This window comes from Crotalus tigris, unplaced genomic scaffold (assembly GCF_016545835.1).
Source record: "Crotalus tigris isolate CLP2741 ecotype Arizona unplaced genomic scaffold, ASM1654583v1 scf7180000018229.695902, whole genome shotgun sequence".
NCBI lineage: Eukaryota > Metazoa > Chordata > Lepidosauria > Squamata > Viperidae > Crotalus > Crotalus tigris.
In genome coordinates, this window is record NW_024096895.1 from 293,909 (window position 1) to 312,099 (window position 18,191).

General features: G+C 41.9%; 1 protein-coding gene across 2 annotated transcripts in view; it reads left to right on the top strand.

Moving 5' to 3' along the window:
- Positions 1-14,338, top strand: part of ADGRE5 (adhesion G protein-coupled receptor E5) — a 57,818-nt gene extending 43,480 nt beyond the window's left edge. For both annotated transcript variants that reach the window (XM_039349173.1, XM_039349174.1), the window contains 11 exons: positions 2,604-2,772; positions 3,174-3,287; positions 4,977-5,197; positions 6,171-6,341; positions 7,798-7,986; positions 9,008-9,225; positions 9,591-9,657; positions 10,551-10,642; positions 10,932-11,100; positions 11,371-11,478; positions 12,355-14,338. In XM_039349173.1, the coding sequence (XP_039205107.1) occupies positions 2,604-2,772; positions 3,174-3,287; positions 4,977-5,197; positions 6,171-6,341; positions 7,798-7,986; positions 9,008-9,225; positions 9,591-9,657; positions 10,551-10,642; positions 10,932-11,100; positions 11,371-11,478; positions 12,355-12,387 (1,551 nt within the window). In that variant the 3' untranslated portion in view covers positions 12,388-14,338. The remainder of the gene's footprint in view (positions 1-2,603; positions 2,773-3,173; positions 3,288-4,976; positions 5,198-6,170; positions 6,342-7,797; positions 7,987-9,007; positions 9,226-9,590; positions 9,658-10,550; positions 10,643-10,931; positions 11,101-11,370; positions 11,479-12,354) is intronic.
- The last annotated feature ends 3,853 nt before the right edge of the window (positions 14,339-18,191 follow it).

The following is an 18,191-nucleotide window of genomic DNA, read 5'->3' on the forward strand; positions in this document are numbered from 1 at the left end:
AAATGTATTAAGACCTTGTTCAAACGGGTACAGTCGCACTGCAGCACCATGGAAGCTAAGGCAGAAGAAAGAAAACATCTATTCCGCATATGCCGAATGAATGGGTATCCCCCGAGGTTTATTAAGCGACACAGTATGGCACCCGGACTACATAATGGACAATCAAGAGAGGACCTCCAGACATGGGTCATACGCGTGTCACTACCGTACATCAGAAATGTGTCAGAGGCTACAGCCAGGCTTCTGGCACCCCACAACATACAGGTAGCCCACAAACCCACCCAAACCATACGAGCTAAGGTGATGCGCCCCAAAGATCAGCTCCCCACCGCCGAGAGATCAGCCATAGTTTATAAAATCAACTGTGCGGATTGCCAGAGTAATTACATAGGCGAGACCTCAAAAAGACTTAAGACCCGCCTACATGAGCATAGGCTAGCCATCAGACGGGGTGAACAACACTCCCAGATTTGGGCTCATGCAGTAGAATACGGCCATCGTTTTGATTTTGAGAATGCCCAAATCTTGGCTAACGATATCACAAAAAGAGGCCGCTTATTAAAAGAGGCATGGTTCTCAGAAACTGAATCCATCAATAGGCGTGTGGATTTGTGTGCAGCACACCAGGCTCTGAAAATATGGAATGCTGGTAGCCGCATTAACCGGGAGAGGGGACCTAATTCAAAGACTTACTATCCAGAAGACATCGCCCGACCCTCCTCCTCATGTAATCACATTAATGCAGCCCCCACTGATGGCCCCCCCTTCCTGGAACAACTACAGACCAGTCCTGGCAGACAACCGCGGACGGATTCGCCACGATCCGTAGAGAACGGAACAGCATGGAGATGGAATGGAAATGGATGGGGATTCGAGAAACTGGAAGAAAAACGGAATACAACCAGGTCCGGTAGAGATGAGGAGAACGACGATGAACCCCCCCATGAGGAGGCTACCAGACACAGCATGACAACTCGATCGCAATCCAGCAGGAGAATGCACCCCCCTTCGACACCCCCAGCGCAAAGTTATGGGATGAAACAGCGACTACAATTAAAGGGGAAGAGCACCGTATGGAGTGGGAATGGAGAACCAAGGACGGACGGTAACGTTGCCCACCGGCAACGGATGGAACAACGAGCCACTGACAATAGGACAACGACAAAAAACATCTTGACGGTGCGCAAGACAGAGCGTGTGGGAACGAACAGCGGACCGTACAGGGGAACCCAGGGGAAGAAGGAGGGGAGGAGGAACAATATGGGCGGGGGTTATGAATCTAGGGCACAATTCCGGGAGACGGATAAACAAGACCAAAATAGCCGTGAGGCTTGTAAGGATACTGAAAGTGATAATTGCCCACCCCCACTCGTAGAGGGAAGTCGTGTGTGGGATGGTGGGGGGGGGGAGGCTATGAGCAAGGAAGGCAAAAAGATCTGGACTCCCAACTCTGAAACAACTTATGACAGAATGCAGATTAGTAATGTGGGATGTAGGCTGGAGACCCAACCCGATCAGCTGGGGCCTATGACACGCTCCAGGAGCCGGAAGCAGACACTAAACAGCTGTATATAAGACTCTCCCCCGGCACTTACCTTTTAACCCTGACGATGTCAATTGTGTTTGACGAAAGCTCGGTGGATTAAAATTCTATTTTTATAGATACTCTCTTGGTGATCATTACTATTTGACTAACATACATACATACATACATACATACATACATACATACATATATATATAAAATAAATCAAGGGACCTGCTCTTGAACAGTGGTGCTTTGAATATGGAATTAATGTGCAGAATATCTCCCCTCACCCAATCTCAATTAATCCAGAGTGGTTTTGCAAGAAATTTGGAAAAGCTGAAATAATTTTACTGTAAAACTCGGGAGATTATTGTTTGATGGCCAATTTTGAGGACACACCAATCTTGTTTGAGTTGTTTTGTTTTGTTTTTCTTTGGTTTTGTCACTCAAGTTCTTTCTAGCTGTTTTGTGGCCATAACTGTCATCACATCCAATGTGTTCATCAGCTGGGCTTGCTAGAAATAGTGGGTATTCCAATTCCAAAACAACTGTAGGATGAAGAAAACTCATACTCTCATCTGTGGATCCTCAACCATATGGGGTCAAAATGTAGCTCACCCATCAAATGGCTCCAATGGAGGCATTGACCACTCATAGTCCCTACAGACCAGAAAAGACTCTTTTTCCATCTCAGCATTTGTCCTTTGGGGGGAGTGGAAGGACGCCCCTCTAATAAAGCATTTTTCTTCTTTTCTCTAAAAACTGTATATTCTAAGTAGGACCCAGAGGCATTCATGGCCACAAATATGATGCTTGATACCAGTGCTCTGCTTTGTAGCATGCTAGATTACCTTTTAATTAAAAGAATCTTTTAATGCGATAACAATGGAGACATCACCAGGCATATTCAGTTGGCTGCTGGTAAAGAGGCAGATTATTTCTTAGATCTTACATGCTCAAAAATCCCACTGGAATTCCCCAATCCTGTGCTTATCTATATACAGTGGATTTAACAATGACTCAGTGTCTCTGAGTGCCAGCTTTTCTCATAAACATAAATGTCAACATGTTTTAGGAAACACTGGGCAAACTGGACAATCTGTTGAACTTGATGGAGGCTGAGAATAAGCAGCAAACTCACCAGGTGACGACTAAGATAATGGAGCTGATGGAGGCCAGGCTCAGGATGTTTGCATTTTCCCTACCCAATGGAACCACCACCATCAAGCCCAAAGCAGGCACAAGTTAGTATACAGAGTGAGAGTTATTTGAGATTTCCTTCAGGACCTTGCCCAGCAATTCTCTCCTTTATTCACTGCAAAGGTACCTCCTTTGTGTCTTAGCCCCTCCTAATGTGATGCCTTTCAGATGAATTAGACTGTGGCTGATAGGGAATATTGGGAGTTATATTACAGCATATTTAAGGACGAGGAGGACAATTTTGAAATATGAAATTAGCTCTCCTTCCCCAGTTTCATTCTGCTTTATGATAGATTTCTCTCCTCTCCCCCCCCCCTTGCTGAGTAAATCTGTTGCTTGAATAGTTGGAATATTTTGAGGAAAGTGATGTTTGTTTCAGAGACCCTGCCACTTGCCCTTTGCTGTTCCCTGCCAACCTTGTCATCTTCCTTTTCTTTCGTAACAGAGCTGGTGATGGAAATCAGGACAGCTGAGAACACAGGCCAAGGTCTGGCGCAACTGTGGCTGGAGGAAACACAGATGGAAGTAAGCTGGGAAGCAGCAAGCAAGAAGGGAGAAGGTAAAAAGCTGCGGCAGTACAACAAAGGGCTTGTATGCGGGTGATGCTGTGAGAAGAACAGGACGCCTGTAATGGCCTGGAAAAGCTGAGGGGAAGGCAGCAGAAGGGAAAAGCTCTTTTTGGGTTCAAAGCTTCTGGGACAGACTTTGGGCCTGGGAAAGTTCTCTTCTCTTTGGGAAGCCACATTGTCTGAGGAGTAATTAGATAAGAAACGTATGTCAGTGGAAGGTGGAACTTGCTGTCTTTTAGCAGGGTGCTGCAGAAGAGTTCTTGCCAAAGATATAGGTCGCTGCAGAGTGATTTTCTTTCTTACTCTCTCCTGCCTTCCTTCTACTTGCCTTATTTTTCTTAATAGACCTGTGAATCCATTCCTCTTCTGCCTCACCCTACATCACTTAGGCCCGGGATGTCAAACTGCCGGCCCGCAGGCCTGACGCATCATCCGGAAGCCGCACCCACCCCATTGCCGGCAATGGCAAAACTATTCCAATACATTGCGAGACGTCACTTGACATCGCGAGTTTGACATGTCTGACTTAGGCAGAGAAATAGGTTTCTTTGAGCCTATCCAAAGGAATGGGCAGATAAATAGAACTAAGGAACCAGGGTGGGCCAGGAGAGGGGAAAACGTGGGAGCATTTCCTTTGCAGTTGTTCTGAACATTGTTAAGAAAAGTGAAATACTGGAAAACAACTGATTGTGAAGACATGTCAATGTTTTATTTTAAGAAAAATAATGGCAAGAGGAAAGATGGTTAATTTTTTTTCTTACTATATATTAGATGAGAGGGATGCTCAAAGGAATTTAATTAGGAAAAATGTTCAGGACACAATGTTGGATTTAAATGTATGGGATGTACAATGTTGGATTTAAATGTATGGTGAAGAAATAGTTTTTTAAAGTTATTTGACAGGATGAAAAATAGAGCGTTCATATTTCTGAAATATTTCTAAATAATGTTGTGAGTTAGAGAATTTAAGGGAAAGATTGTCTCTGCTTGTGTTTCTCAGAAACATCTCTTTATTCATGTCTATCAACAGAATACTAAACTAGATAGACGTTCAGTCTGATGCAAGACAATTCTTAAGTTTTGAAGAAATGACAGGCAGCTTTTTGTGTTGATAGTTTTTTTAAAACTAAATTATATATGACCACAATAATATATATATTATTGAACATAGAGAAAATATATAAACAGAAGGAAAAGGCACAAAAGAAGCAAAGGAATAGAATCCGGTGAATAAACTAAGGATATACAAATAACATTAAAATTATAATTTGCCATTATTCCAATAAGCAATTGAATATACTATATTCTTTAAATTCTTTAAAATGACAGTTAAATTCTGTACAGAATTCAAATATCTAGAGCAACAGAATAAATTATTAACACCACAACAATTGTTAACTGGCAATTGTACAATGACACTATGGGGAAAGAGAGGAGTATCAAAAAATTCTATATGAATATCTTTCCAAGGTAGATTGTTGAAGAGAAAATTCCCTACTGTGCTAGTTCCGTTTACAAAGATTATTTTTCCACATAGACCTGAATTTGCACATACTATTTCTCTCCATTGTCACCTTAAATAGACAGAATCTACTCACTGCTTGTGTACTGTAGACCAGCATTGGATTGTCTCATCCAGCTTCTCCATCCTCACATCTCAATCACTCTTCCCTTTTCAGGCCCCAGTGTTGTTGGCCTCCTGTCTTATGAGGACCTGGGATCCATCCTGACAGGTGCACATGTTGAAGGAAGCGACTGGGAGGAAATTGTAAAGTCAAAGCAAGCGACCGGCAAGCCCAACTATAAAGTATTGTCCAAGGTGGCATCTGCTTTTGTAGGCCATAATGAGACCACTGCCCTAAGCAATCCCGTCACGTTCTCCTTTAACCATCCAGAACCAGTGAGTATCCATTTCCTCTTTGTCTTCCCTGGATAGAGAATGGCAATAGTATATCCTTTTGTTACTCCCGTAAGAGCCATTTACTCAAGGAAACAACCTTTCCTGAAGAGAAAGTACTATATAATTTGTCTTCTCCTTAGCCACACTCAGAGGTGAGCTGTTGGACGGATTTTGACACTAATTCACATTAAAGACCAGGAAGCCCAAATTGTCTGCTTTTCTTGCTTTCTGTATGTGTAATAATATGTGGGAAAGACCTTGGTAGACCAATGAAGAGATGCGGCCTTTGGAATGGTCAGATCAGAGGGGACATAGCCCGCAGCTGGATAAAAATAATCCTCGACTTACAACCGCAATTGAGACCAGAATTTTAGTCACTAAGGCATGCAACCATAAATGAGTCATCTCATGACCACACCTCATTTTATGTCCATTTTTACTGTGGTCATTAAGCAAATCGTGTGGCTGTTAAGCGAATCATGTAGTCATTTAGCAAATACAGCTTCCTCAATCGACTTCGCTTATCAGAAGCTGGTTGGGAAGCTGCAGACCATGATCCCATGATGGCAAGACCCTGCAAACATTGTAAATGGAAGCTGGTTGCCAAGCACCTGACCTGCAGTCATGTGACCATGGGGTTGGTGCAACTTTGAGGAGGGGTTGTAAGTCACTTTCTCCAAGGCTGTTGTATCTTTGAATGATTGTTAAATGAATGGTCGTTAAGTCAAAGATTATCTGTACTGGATGGAGCAAGAGGCTCAGAAAAGACCCTCCCTAAATCTGCAAAGGAGTCAGCAGATTTTTACCTGTAGATTTGCCAGATTCTGTTAATATAGCCTGATAGTAAAGTAGGATTAGCTCATCTGCTCATGTTTCCTGTCTGGTCTACCTGGGAAGGCTGACAATATACGCAGAGTTCAAATTTGTATGTATTTGATAATATTGACTCATTCATCCTGTCCCCATATTCTAGGAATCAAACGTTGTGAAGGTGATTTGTGCTTTTTGGAAGCCCACTGAAACGGGTGGAAATTGGTCTCAAGAAGGTTGTGAACATCTGAACATCAGTACTGCTAACAGGACATATTGCCGCTGCAACCATTTGACCAGCTTTGCAGTGCTCATGGCCTTCTATGATGTGGAGGCAAGTCCCAACTGGAGAGTAGAGATCCTTAGGACTGGGTTTAGTCAGGGAAAGGAAATTGAAAAAGAAATGGATGTAGGATTGATTAGTTATTGATAACTGGAGTTCCTTGTATACCCTGTGTTTCCCTGAAAATAAGACCCACCCCAAAAATAAGCCCTATCCTGATTTTTTGGGGTGGGCCTAATATAAGCTTTACCCTGAAAATAAGCCTCAGGGGGTGGACATGGCTAGCACAAGAGGCGGCGAGCGCCCAACGGCCCCTTGGCGCAGCACCGGTAAGTCTGAGTGCGAAGGCAGGGGGGCAGGCGATCCAGATGTGCTGCGTGGCCGCCTGGCTCATGGGAGGCTCGCGTGGCGGCACCAGCAGCAGGCAGAGGCATGGGGGGAAGGAATGGGCAGTGCATCAGGATTGCCTGCCTTCCCCCCATGCCTCTGCCTTCACCTGCTGCCGGTGCCGCTGTGTGAGCCTCCCACAAGCCAGGCAGCAGCGCAGCAAGTCTGGATCGCCTACCTCCCCCATTCTGTGCCTTTGCCTCTGCCTGGCTCTGCCGTTCAATTTTCGCTCAGAAGGAGACTGGAAGCTTCATCTGCTTGGAAATGGAGCTAATTGCTCCATTTCAAAGCACTCCATTTGCAAGCAGACAAAACTTGTCATTTCTCTGTCCGGGCGAAAAGTGTTTGGGTGCCTACAGGGCTGAGCTATCCAGAGTCAACCTGGAGTTGGGTGGCACCAAAGTCAAAATAAATAAATATTTGCACTTCCACCCATTGCTCCATTCTCACCATCATCTTGCCTCTCCTTGGTTGACCAGTTTGTTCATTCATTTGGAGCGTAGCCCTCCACTAGGAGAACATCCAGGCATCCAAGGCTCAGACAAAATGTCATGACAGAAGGTGGAAGCAAGCCCATGATAGCAAGAAAAGAGAGAAGGAGACTTTTTTTTGCAGATGGCTTGGCTCAATTCAGTTGGTTGGCTATTAGAAAGACTGGCCTATTCCAACTGAATATTGGGGAAATGGCACCTGTGGGACCTTCACTGTCGAGGGATCTACAAAAATAGTAGCAAGACCATGGAAGTAGTGAAGATAATGGGCTCTTAAAGCAAAAGTATTGAGATAAAATTAGTAGCAAGGCAAGATTTTGAGTATTTGTTGGAATTAACTGCTTTAAGGAGAATCAGCTTCCTGGCATTTAAGGAGAAGGAGGCAAAAAACACTTCAGCCAGAGATCTGAGCTGGTCAGCTACTTTTCAGCCTGATTTTGAGCCCTTCTTCTTCTTATCTTGTCTGAACCATCAAAGAATTATCACTAGCTATTGGCAATTTAAGTTTAAATTATTCGCTTTTTATTACCTGAAGCTTCTGTAAGGTTCTTTGAAGTAGAGTTGACAAGACCTGACTTCTACTGCATTGCCTTTAATTAATTAATTACCTATACTGGTCTTTACTCTAGGATTGGGGCCTGTCTATCATCACAAAGATTGGGCTGGTTGTTTCTCTGATCTGCCTCTTCTTCTCCATCCTCACCTTGCTGTTCTGCCGTGCCATCCAAGGTATCCGCACCACCATCCACCTCCACCTTTGCCTGGCCCTCTTTGCTGCCCATGTCATCTTCTTGTGCGCTGGGATATCTAGCAATACGGTAAGTAACTGGTAAGGATTTTGATTACACTTTTGGGGGAGGCATTCTGAGGAAAACAGCTGAGAGAAATAAGTGGAAAATCCTCCATTTAATGTGGCCAATCCTCTATAACAGCAGTTCTCAACCTATGGGTCGCGACCCCATTGGGGTCGATCGACCATTTCACGGGGTCGCCAAGCAAGGCTGTCCGCCATTTTTTTTCCCTTTTCCGGCGGGTGCCTTACCTCCCATGGGCTGGGCCAGCTGGTGGCCCAGCCAGTGGTCGGCCTGCTCCGTCTCTGCCGCTTGCCAGCTATGCCTCAGCTGGCGGAGGGGGTGGCACCATGCATGTGCGGCGCTCCCAGGAAGGGAGTCCTCGACTTACGACCGGTTGGGTAGTCCTTGACTTACGACCGGTTTAGTCATCGACTTATGACCAGTTTAGTCCTCGACTTACGACCCGTTGGGGGTCACGGCATTAAAAAGGTTGAGAACCACTGCTCTATAATGTGCATTAAAAAATGAGACCCTGCCTTCCACTTTTAGAATATCATTAAAAATGCATCTCCCCCTGCTTTAATAGAGAATTTGGGAGAGATTTGATTCCTAGCCTGTTACCTGACAGTGGGGTGCTAACTAAACTCCTTCCCACTATCCAGGTTAAGTGCCATTGACTTGCACAGGGGAAAGTTGCCTAATGGACATATAAATACAGTATTGTTTGCCAGCTCCTTCTATGGTCAGTTGGTACCCTGTAAGTCCAGTCCAGTTCCTAACATTATGAAGGTCTGTGCTTGTTCCTTCAAGATTGGAATATCTAACAGACCAAATAGTGAGAATGCCAAGAGGCACAAGTATTAAGGGGTGCTGTTGGACCTTAAAGGAGTAGGAATACAAAAGTGCATCACATTTCTGTTTGAACATAACTTTCCTAGGTATGAAAGATGTCCTCCACTGGGAAGAAGAAGGATATTTGAAGACTGGACTGGATTTTGAAACTGCTACCAGAACAGCTCAGTCTAATCTTTGTTTCCTTTTTTAGAGGGCATGTGTTGTAGTTGCTGGATTGCTCCATTATTTGTTCCTCTGCGTCTTCTGTTGGATGCTACTGGAGGGTGTGCAGCTCTACCTGATGGTAGTTCAGGTCTTCAACACACATAGCCTTAAACACTGGCACATCTTCCTTGTGGGATATGGGCTCCCAGCTGTCTTGGTGGGCATCTCCGCTGCCATCAACAGCAAAGGATATAGCAGAAAAAAGTGAGTCCTGAATTTGGATCCCTATCCCACCCCCGCCCAGTCATGAGCTAGAGAGTATCTGTGTATTGTGCACTGAAGGTCAGGTGACAAGGTCTTGAATATGAGGTCCTCCGGTGCATGTCATGCTAGAATTGCTTGTGAAGTAAAAGGGCTGAGCAGGCAAGTAGAGGAAGCTATGCTGGCCAGCCTTAAGTCCCTGTGACACAGACCTTCCCCTTCTACACATTCCTGCATGACTGGTAGTGAGCTTTCTTAGGAAAGTGAATGTCTAAAGGGGCAGAAGAACAGATCTAAGTGAACTGTCAGAAAATAACTATATACGTCCAGTTACCTACAAAACAAGCCACCCTCTGTCTTTCATACAGCTGCTGGCTTTCCAGGGAACGTGGGTTCTTGTGGAGCTTCCTGGGACCTGTCTCCTTCATCATCATGGTAATGCTGAATGCCTACTCAAGAGCTACTTAAAATGAACAGTATCCCAGCTTCTGTCTATTATAGTCTAATGAAAAGAAGGGTGAGGGGGGACATAATAGCAGTGTTCCAGTATCTCAGGGGTTGCCACAAAGAAGAGGGAGTCAAGCTATTCTCCAAAGCACCTGAAGGCAGGACAAGAAGCAACGGATGGAAACTAATCAAGGAGAGAAACAACCTAGCACTAAGGAGAAATTTCCTGACAGAACAATTAATCAGTGGAATAACTTGCCTCCAGACATTGTGAATGCTCCAACACTGGAAGTTTTTAAGAAGAAACTGGACAGCCATTTGTCTGAAATGGTATAGGGTTCCCTGCTTGAGCAGGGGGTTGGACTAGAAGACTCCAAGATCTATTCTATTCTATTCTATTCTATTCTATTCTATTCTATTTATTCTATTCTATTCTATTCTACTCTACTCTACTTTACTCTATTCTATTCTATTTGAAGGCATCTTATTATTTGTAGGTAGCTTTGGATGTAGTGGAGGTAGTGTAGTTCCTGCTATATGTCCCTTGAACCCACTTCTGCTAGGGACAACTTTGGCCTCTCCTTTAGAAAGACATTCACCCCAGTTCTTACATACATTATCTGATGTCAAATTAAAATGCTTCTCCCCTCCCCCCCATTATATAACATAAATAAACTAACTAAACTGAAATGACTCCTAGGTGACTATACAGCTTGGATTTAATTTGTTAAAACAGAATTCTCTAATTCTAACACTGTTCAGCTTTCAAAAGCTTAACACTCTATCTTTAAGCATCCATTAAGGAAGCTAGAAAAGCTGTGATATTTAGGCTAGTGCTCATCTCAAAGCCTGATTATCCTTATCCAATCTTTTCTGCACAGGTCAATGCTGTTGTCTTTCTTATTACTGTCTGGAGGCTTTCCGAGAAGTTTGCTGACATTAACCCTGATATGACTAAATTGAAAAAGCAGAGGTAAGAATCCAAGAAAAAGTGATCGTCTATGTCTTAAAAGATCAGGAATTAATAACTGGTGAGATTATAATAATCCCCTTGGATAATAAATGATTTATTTAATAAAATGATTTTCAAAAGCTTCATCTAATATAGTCCTGGAAGAGAACTAGGGCATAGGCTGTTACCTAGCCCTGTTTGATGTAATAGATGCCCTTCACATTCTGTTTCGAGGCTAGTCCTCATTACATAAGGTCAAGGACCATAGCAACATGTGTTAAATTGTGTCCTTAATCTCTTTTTCTTACAGGGTGCTCACAATCACAGCCATTGCACAGCTCTGTATTCTAGGCATCACTTGGATCTTTGGCTTGTTTCAGTTCAGCAACCAAACCCTTGTCATGTCTTACCTCTTCACCATCTTTAATAGCCTACAGGGTCTCTTCATTTTCCTCCTGCACTGTGTACTCAAGAAACAGGTACCTGCATTTGTAGAAAGGCAGATATGTTGGGAAACAGCTCAGAGACTGAAATTTTCTGGTCATTTATTTGGGAGTAAAGCATATTGAATATGATAGGATATACTTCTCAGCAGACAGGATTGGACTGTAAGTTGGGCATATAATATTGAGTGTTGGGGCGGGGAAAGATTCAAAGACTGGCAAGTATCAAGGTGTGCATGTGTGCAAACCAGGGAAAAGACACAGATATAAAGATCAGAGATTCCTAAAGTTGTTGTTTATGTCTAGGTGCGTGATGACTATTACCGCTGGTTGTGCCAGAGCAGACGTGGCAAGATCCAGAGTTCTGACAAGTATTCAGAATTCAGTTCCACATCCGGTTCCAACACGTTAAGGGTAAGCGCTAATGAAAGATTTCATCCTCCAGATTCCCACTCTGAGTGTGGAGCTGCCCTGCAGTCCTGCAATGCTGTTTTGACTTTAAACCTGGCCTTAATGTTCTTCCACTTGGTCCTTTTAAAAACAATCAAGAATCAGACTAAACCTGAATCAAGACCTGGAACAGCTTTATCCTCCACCTGTCATACTGCTTTTAGAAGCCGTGCAAATCAATCACCAATAATGCTTGCTTCTTCTAATGAGGTGCAAGTGGGTGTATTTGATACCTCTCCAGTCATTTTATAATTGAGAAAGTATGTCAATGTGAAATGAGGGGGAAATATTTGACATAGGATTAATCTGACCAGAAACCCTAGGGCAAATAGGAGCAACACACTAAGATACAGGAAAAGGGATATTCAGATGACCTAGTGTGAACATAGATTAGAACTGACCAACTGCACAATATAACTGTAAGTAGGAAAATAGAGAGAACGTGACCCCTGAGGACTACTGTATCTCAGCCGTTTCTGTAGATTATTGACAGGTTAGTTTTTCAGGACTTCTAAATCAAACAGAATCCAGATCACTTAACCAAGGATTATTAAAAGTCACATGCCTCACATTTAAATTGAAGTGATTGGCTGTGTAGTTTGAATTTAAAATTGATTCTCTGACTGTAGTGCTACAGACTTTGTATTATTTGTTTTAAAGTTACAGATAAAGCTTGCATTGTCCTATAAGTTGACAGGAAAATGTCCTTTCTTAAAATAGAAGGACTTACAAATCTATTGAAATTCTTGTCAGTTATCAAGAGCTAATGAAATATTTACTCCAGTGGAGGCAAACAATTACTAGATAATTCTAAAGGCTGTCTTTTTTTTTCTTCCACAGTCTCCCAAAACTTTGAAAGAATCTGGAATATAACAACAGTTTTCAGAAATAATGAATTTCATGACTGCTGCTTTGCATCTAAACTTTTCCAGGCTGGATAACAGAACTATTGCCTACTGATTCAGACCTTCTGCAATAAGGACAGTGAAACTGCCAGAAACCTATAAAGGGATCCAAGCTCTGGAACCGAGCCCACATTAATCTTATATTAATACAGGGATTCATCAAATGTTCCCTTTTCTTTCATGCTAAGGGTCTTCTCTCTCAAAGAGAGGAACATTTCTTTTTAAAAGGGTACCTCTACATATGACACTTTCATAAAAGGTCCTTCCCGTGGACATTGGTTAGTCGTCTGCCTGGTTATTATGCATGAAAAATTTGAAGTGAATTTTACATAACAGGAGTGATGTTTTTCATCCAGTACAAGTGGCCTATGGACTGATCTGATAGTATTTCCCCTAATGCTTATTAAGTTATTTTCAAGTATAAACCTATGATTGTCTGCAGTACCTATTAAGACAAGTAGAAACAGGGATGGTAAATATGGTCTATCAAGTGTATTTAAGGAGTTAGGCAAGGCAAAGGACTGGCAAGGATGCTGTAATTTAGGACTGGATAAAGAACTTCACATTATTTTGCTTTGGAATTACATTTGTCCAAAATATATAAATTTTGAATTCCGCCAATTAATGAGATTATAAAGCCAGGTCCCTTTTTAGGTAGCTATAAAGTTGTCCTGGTTTGAATAGCCCTGCAAATAAAAATGTACGTAAATGTAGAGACATAGCATAGTGTAGGCAAAATACAGACCTTTTAGTGAATGATCTGATTTTTTATGTAGAAGGACTTTTATTTATTTTTAATAGAAAACTAAGCCTTCATTTGCAACCTTGCACACTGAGCCAGGCTTAATTAGGTATAAGTAATCCTCTGCTATAAAACTGTTTAAATTATAGTTCTTTTCCATTGCCCAAAGATTTTAATGTTTCTTGGTGCATTAAATGTCCGCCATGCTCAAAATTCAGATTCAGCTCAAAAGGCAGATCTAAATAATCTAGCATCTCATGGGCTGCTTCATATCTGACACCTTTGAGTAGAAGCACAGAAATAGAGGAAGAGTTTTCATTTGATGTTGTTTTACTGCTGTTCCCTTGAGTTCTGCATGTGATAACAAGATGCAATGTCAAAAAGGGGTACAGGATATAGAACAATCTCAGCTACAAGAATCCAGGTAATGTTGTTTATTCAGACAATAGCAACAATTATAAACTTGAGCCAGTGGAGTTTTTTTTTATTATCTGGATGGAACACTTCCAAGGAACAGCAGAGCTTGGGTTAGATTAGAAAGTTAAAAGCAATATCTCAAAAGGCAGTGATGGAAAAACTCTTCCATATTCTTCTAAGAAAACAAGAAAAATACAAAATCTTCAGGAGTCAAGGCTGACTCAGTTTTCCTTTTTTAAATGAAGTTAATGAACTTTTCTACAGTGGCCATTCCCAGAAAATATTGAAAAATTTCCTGTTTAGACCAATTAGGTTTGAACTGTTTTCAGTATTCCTAACTTTTTTTGTAAAGTGCTTGGTATTTGTATTTTATTTGTATCTCAATTCCAGGTGTGCCTCATTTGCATGTAAATAGCAAAACACCAGAGTTCACAGCTATTTTTCTACTGAATTTTGCTCCCAAAATTATTCACCAGTTAGACCTAGTCTTTGCATGCACCTTTTGTAGTATTGGAATATGTAAATTTGTACTTGAGACAAGGGGTGGGGGGTGGGGGGAAATGGATGGATTCGTTTTACTGATGCTTCTACTATTGTCTCTCTGTTTCAGTAACTGCCATGTCTTGAAATATATTCACTCTAAGAGTGCCTTTAAAGATGTGCATTTTTTAAAAGAAATGTTTCTATCCAATTACCTACCTACTTTCTTAAAGCATTTTCCCTCAATCCTTCACCCTTTAATTAAATCAAGAGAAATCTGGTTGCATCTTTTCTATTTTAATAGAAGAGAATATATGTAGCTCAGGCTTGAACTGTGGAGTCTTTAGTGCTGTCTGAGTTTAGTTGTTTGCTTGGAGATATTTAATTAGCCAACTAAGCAGCATCACCAGTAGGAGCAAGTATGACGTTTGCTCTCTGAATCACGTAAGTACAAAGACTGCAACAACCCAAGAATACTAGAAAAAGGAAACGGACCACATATACAAACCCTCCAACAAAATGGATACCCATAGAACTTTATCAAAAGTGCCTGACCACTCAATTCACTACAGCACAATCAACACAAGCTATGAAAAGGATGCTGCTGCCTTACATCAGAAAAAAACCACTATTACAAGCACTTGGCATTAGTGTAGCACACAAACCAATTAAAGCTGTCCAAAACATAAGTAAACCAAAAGACTCAGGAGCCCAAGAAGAAGAAGAAAACAGAAGCCATCTACATCATATAACAACCATCATGTAGGATGGACAGGCAGAAGACTGGAGAGTACATCCCTGAACACCAACTAGCAGTCAGAGGACATTATGAATATTTCTTAATCTCACAACACATAAACCAGTAGTTCTCAACCTTTCTAATGCCGCGACCCCATAATACAGTTCCCCATGTTGTGGTGACCCCCAACCACTTATACATCACTGGGTGCCAGGGGTGTGGCCAAAGGGGGAAAAAATGGCAGACAGCCTTGTTTGGCAACCCTCGTGAAATGGTCGTTCGACCCCAAATGGGGTCCCGACCCACAGGTTGAGAACCACTGACATAAACGGACTTAGCCATAGTTTAACTGAAAAATTATGAACATTCTGGACCAAGCTAAATCCAAAAATGCTAGGCAATTCCTGGAAGCTTGGCAGTCAGACAAATTAGCCATTAACAGACACAGGAAAAAAACCATATTTACACACAATTCAAAAGAAGCAATTTTAAAAAGCTAAGAAGGAAACAAAAAGATCAGGACTCATCTTTTCCATCAGCCAACACCCAGATAAGCAAGGATTAACACTAGGCAAACAAGCAGAAAATAATATTGTAATCAAAGGCGTACCAGGGAATCACATTCCCATCAAAACTTACAGGGCAAGCTACTGCATAGGCAGTCCTTAAAGTTAAGAATGTCTGACTTAAGGACAATCCCTAAATATGAACAGGCTGCCTATTACTAAAAATAGCAGACACCGTTCTTCCCCATAATACAAGTTCTGGCTTAAATACAAATTCAAGTTAAAGACAGAAGAGAACTTGTTCTTAACCTGGGAACTGCCTATATATAAACAGGGAGAAAATCACACATTCACTCTCTAATGACGTTACCTGGTAATGAAATGACTGCAAGCAAATCACCAAGCTCAGACAGTGCCAAGGATTTCATAACACATTTTATTAAAAGGCTTAAGCTTTCATGGATGCATGGAGTGGCTGAACCGACATAGAATTTAAATTGGAATGAGATGGGTCAGAAGGGAGGGGAAGACTAGGTAGTTCTGCAGGTGCAAATTATGTATGAAACAGATTACAAGCACTGTATCAATTAACAACTGTAATACATTAAAATCCCATTATATTTGTTAGCTAGCCTGAAACTTTTAACTATATGAGTTGAGCAATCTCTCATGTTTCTTCTTCCTCTCCCTTCCCAAAAATTTTGAGATCTGTAATGGAATCTCCTGCCAGGTTCAAAGGCTCCAGGGTTGCTTTGCCATTCCTTTAAATCCTGGTGTCAAACTTGAATCCATTAATTCTTTTTGCAAAGTTTGGCCTGTTTGGCCTACATAGAATCCAGAGAGGATAGCATCTATTACATTAGAACAGCCTGCAAACATGCCTCTAATGTATATGAAGTTGTTGGGGCCTGTGAAGGTGGTGTGGATGTAAATGTGTGTGGGGGGGGAGGTTGGTTGGGATTATCTGCTTCCTGTGTTAACATCATAACCCTGTTATTTCTTGTCATCTACTTCAGATAGGATGGTTTTCTGTATGCAAGTATGGGCCTGCCACCCAGTGCCTAAAAAAATGCAGTGTCCAATATAGGCTACAACTTATTGTGAGTGGCTTGAACTGCACATAACCAGTGATGTTGTATTTTTGTAGTATTTTAATACATTTCCCCTGGGAATTGATGTGGCTGTTGAGTTGTCTACTGAGTTTAGGTGAGTTATCTTTAAAATGTCCAGTTTAATCCATCAGTTGCACATCTCTGCAAGTTGGCCAGAACAAATGCAATTGTAATGTAGATCCTATAGATCAGTGGTTCTCAACCTTTCTAATGCCGCAACCCCATAATACAGTTCCCCATGTTGTGGTGACCCCCAACCACTTATACATCACTGGGTGCCAGGAACGTGGCCAAAGAAAAGGGGAAAAAATGGTGGACAGCCTTGTTTGGCGACCCCCGTGAAACGGTCGTTCGACCCCAAATGGGGTCCCGACCCACAGGTTGAGAACCACTGCTATAGATATATTCAATACTTTATTCTGGGTGGAAACTGGAGACATGCAGCAGACATAGTGATTTGTAAGTTCCTAAATAATATAGTTTGCATCCATTATGTTTTATCATGACATCAAAGTGGATTTTTTTAAGAGATGGGGAAAAATTTAATTATTCATTTCCAAGGGTCCAGGTGTTTAAACGTCATCAATGAATCTCAACTAAAAGGAGGTATACGTCAGACATGAAGATGTTCACAAATGTGAAACCATGTATGTAATATACCTTCAAATATTGCTGACTGAAGATATGTTGTCAAAGGTGATGTCATGCAGCAACATATAATCAGTCAGTGGCAAGATATGATAGCTTGATGTCCAAATTTGCCTCAACATCCTCGGTTAAAATGTTGGTGAAATTTCCAATTTATCTTAGGAAGTCTGTCTATGGAGATTCTCAGTCATCCAGGTCATAGTTATCCCAAAGGCGCTTTTTTGGGAGGCAACTGGAGTTTGTTTTTCTTTGAAGACATTTCACTTCTCATCCAAGAAGGTTCTTCAGCTCTGACTAGATCAGGGGTTCTCAACCTTGACAACTTTAAGATTTGTGGACTTCAACTGGCAAAGCTGGCTGAGGAATTCTGGGAGTTGGTCCAAAAGTTTTAAAGTTGCCAAGGTTGAGAACCCCTGGACTAGATGGTGAGGAATGGAAGAGTTTATATACTCCTTGCAGGCAGCTGGTCATTTGCATTCTTTTAGAGAGTTGTTGATGCCACCTGGAGGTTTATCTGAATCATCAGGATCACCTGAGGTGCAAATGGGCATGGACTCTTCTTCGAACTATTGAAAGGACTGTATTCTCGACTGTAGATAGATGATGTCATATCCCTCCCCGTTGACATAGATGGTCTCTGACCTCTCTTTCAATAACCAGCAGTCCGCTCTGTCCAAAATGTGGACTTTGCTGCCTTCGAAAGAGTGGCCTTTGTCTTTTAAGGAAAACAAGAAAGTCCAGTTGCCTCGTGAAAAAGCACCTTTAGGAAGTCTGTGGTGTCTTTTATATATTTGGTATTGCTGGTGGCATAAGATCTGAATGCAGATCTTATGAAACCTGACTTTCTGATTGATAAGGTGCATGTAACTGACTAGCATATAATCTGCATAATCACCAGCTTCCCCTCCTGTTCCCCCCCCTTCTTATCCCAATTTAAATCCTACATCAGTTTAGCCACTCCATGCATCTGATAAGTGGGCTGTAGCTAAATGCCTTTCGGCAACATTCTTTACTTTAAAAAAGGTGCTTGTGATTTGGGGCTACCGCACAGCTGTCCTCCTACAACATCTTTTGTTATTTTGAAATTGCAAATCTTGCTAGTTTTCTAAAGAAGTAAATAACAGGCAG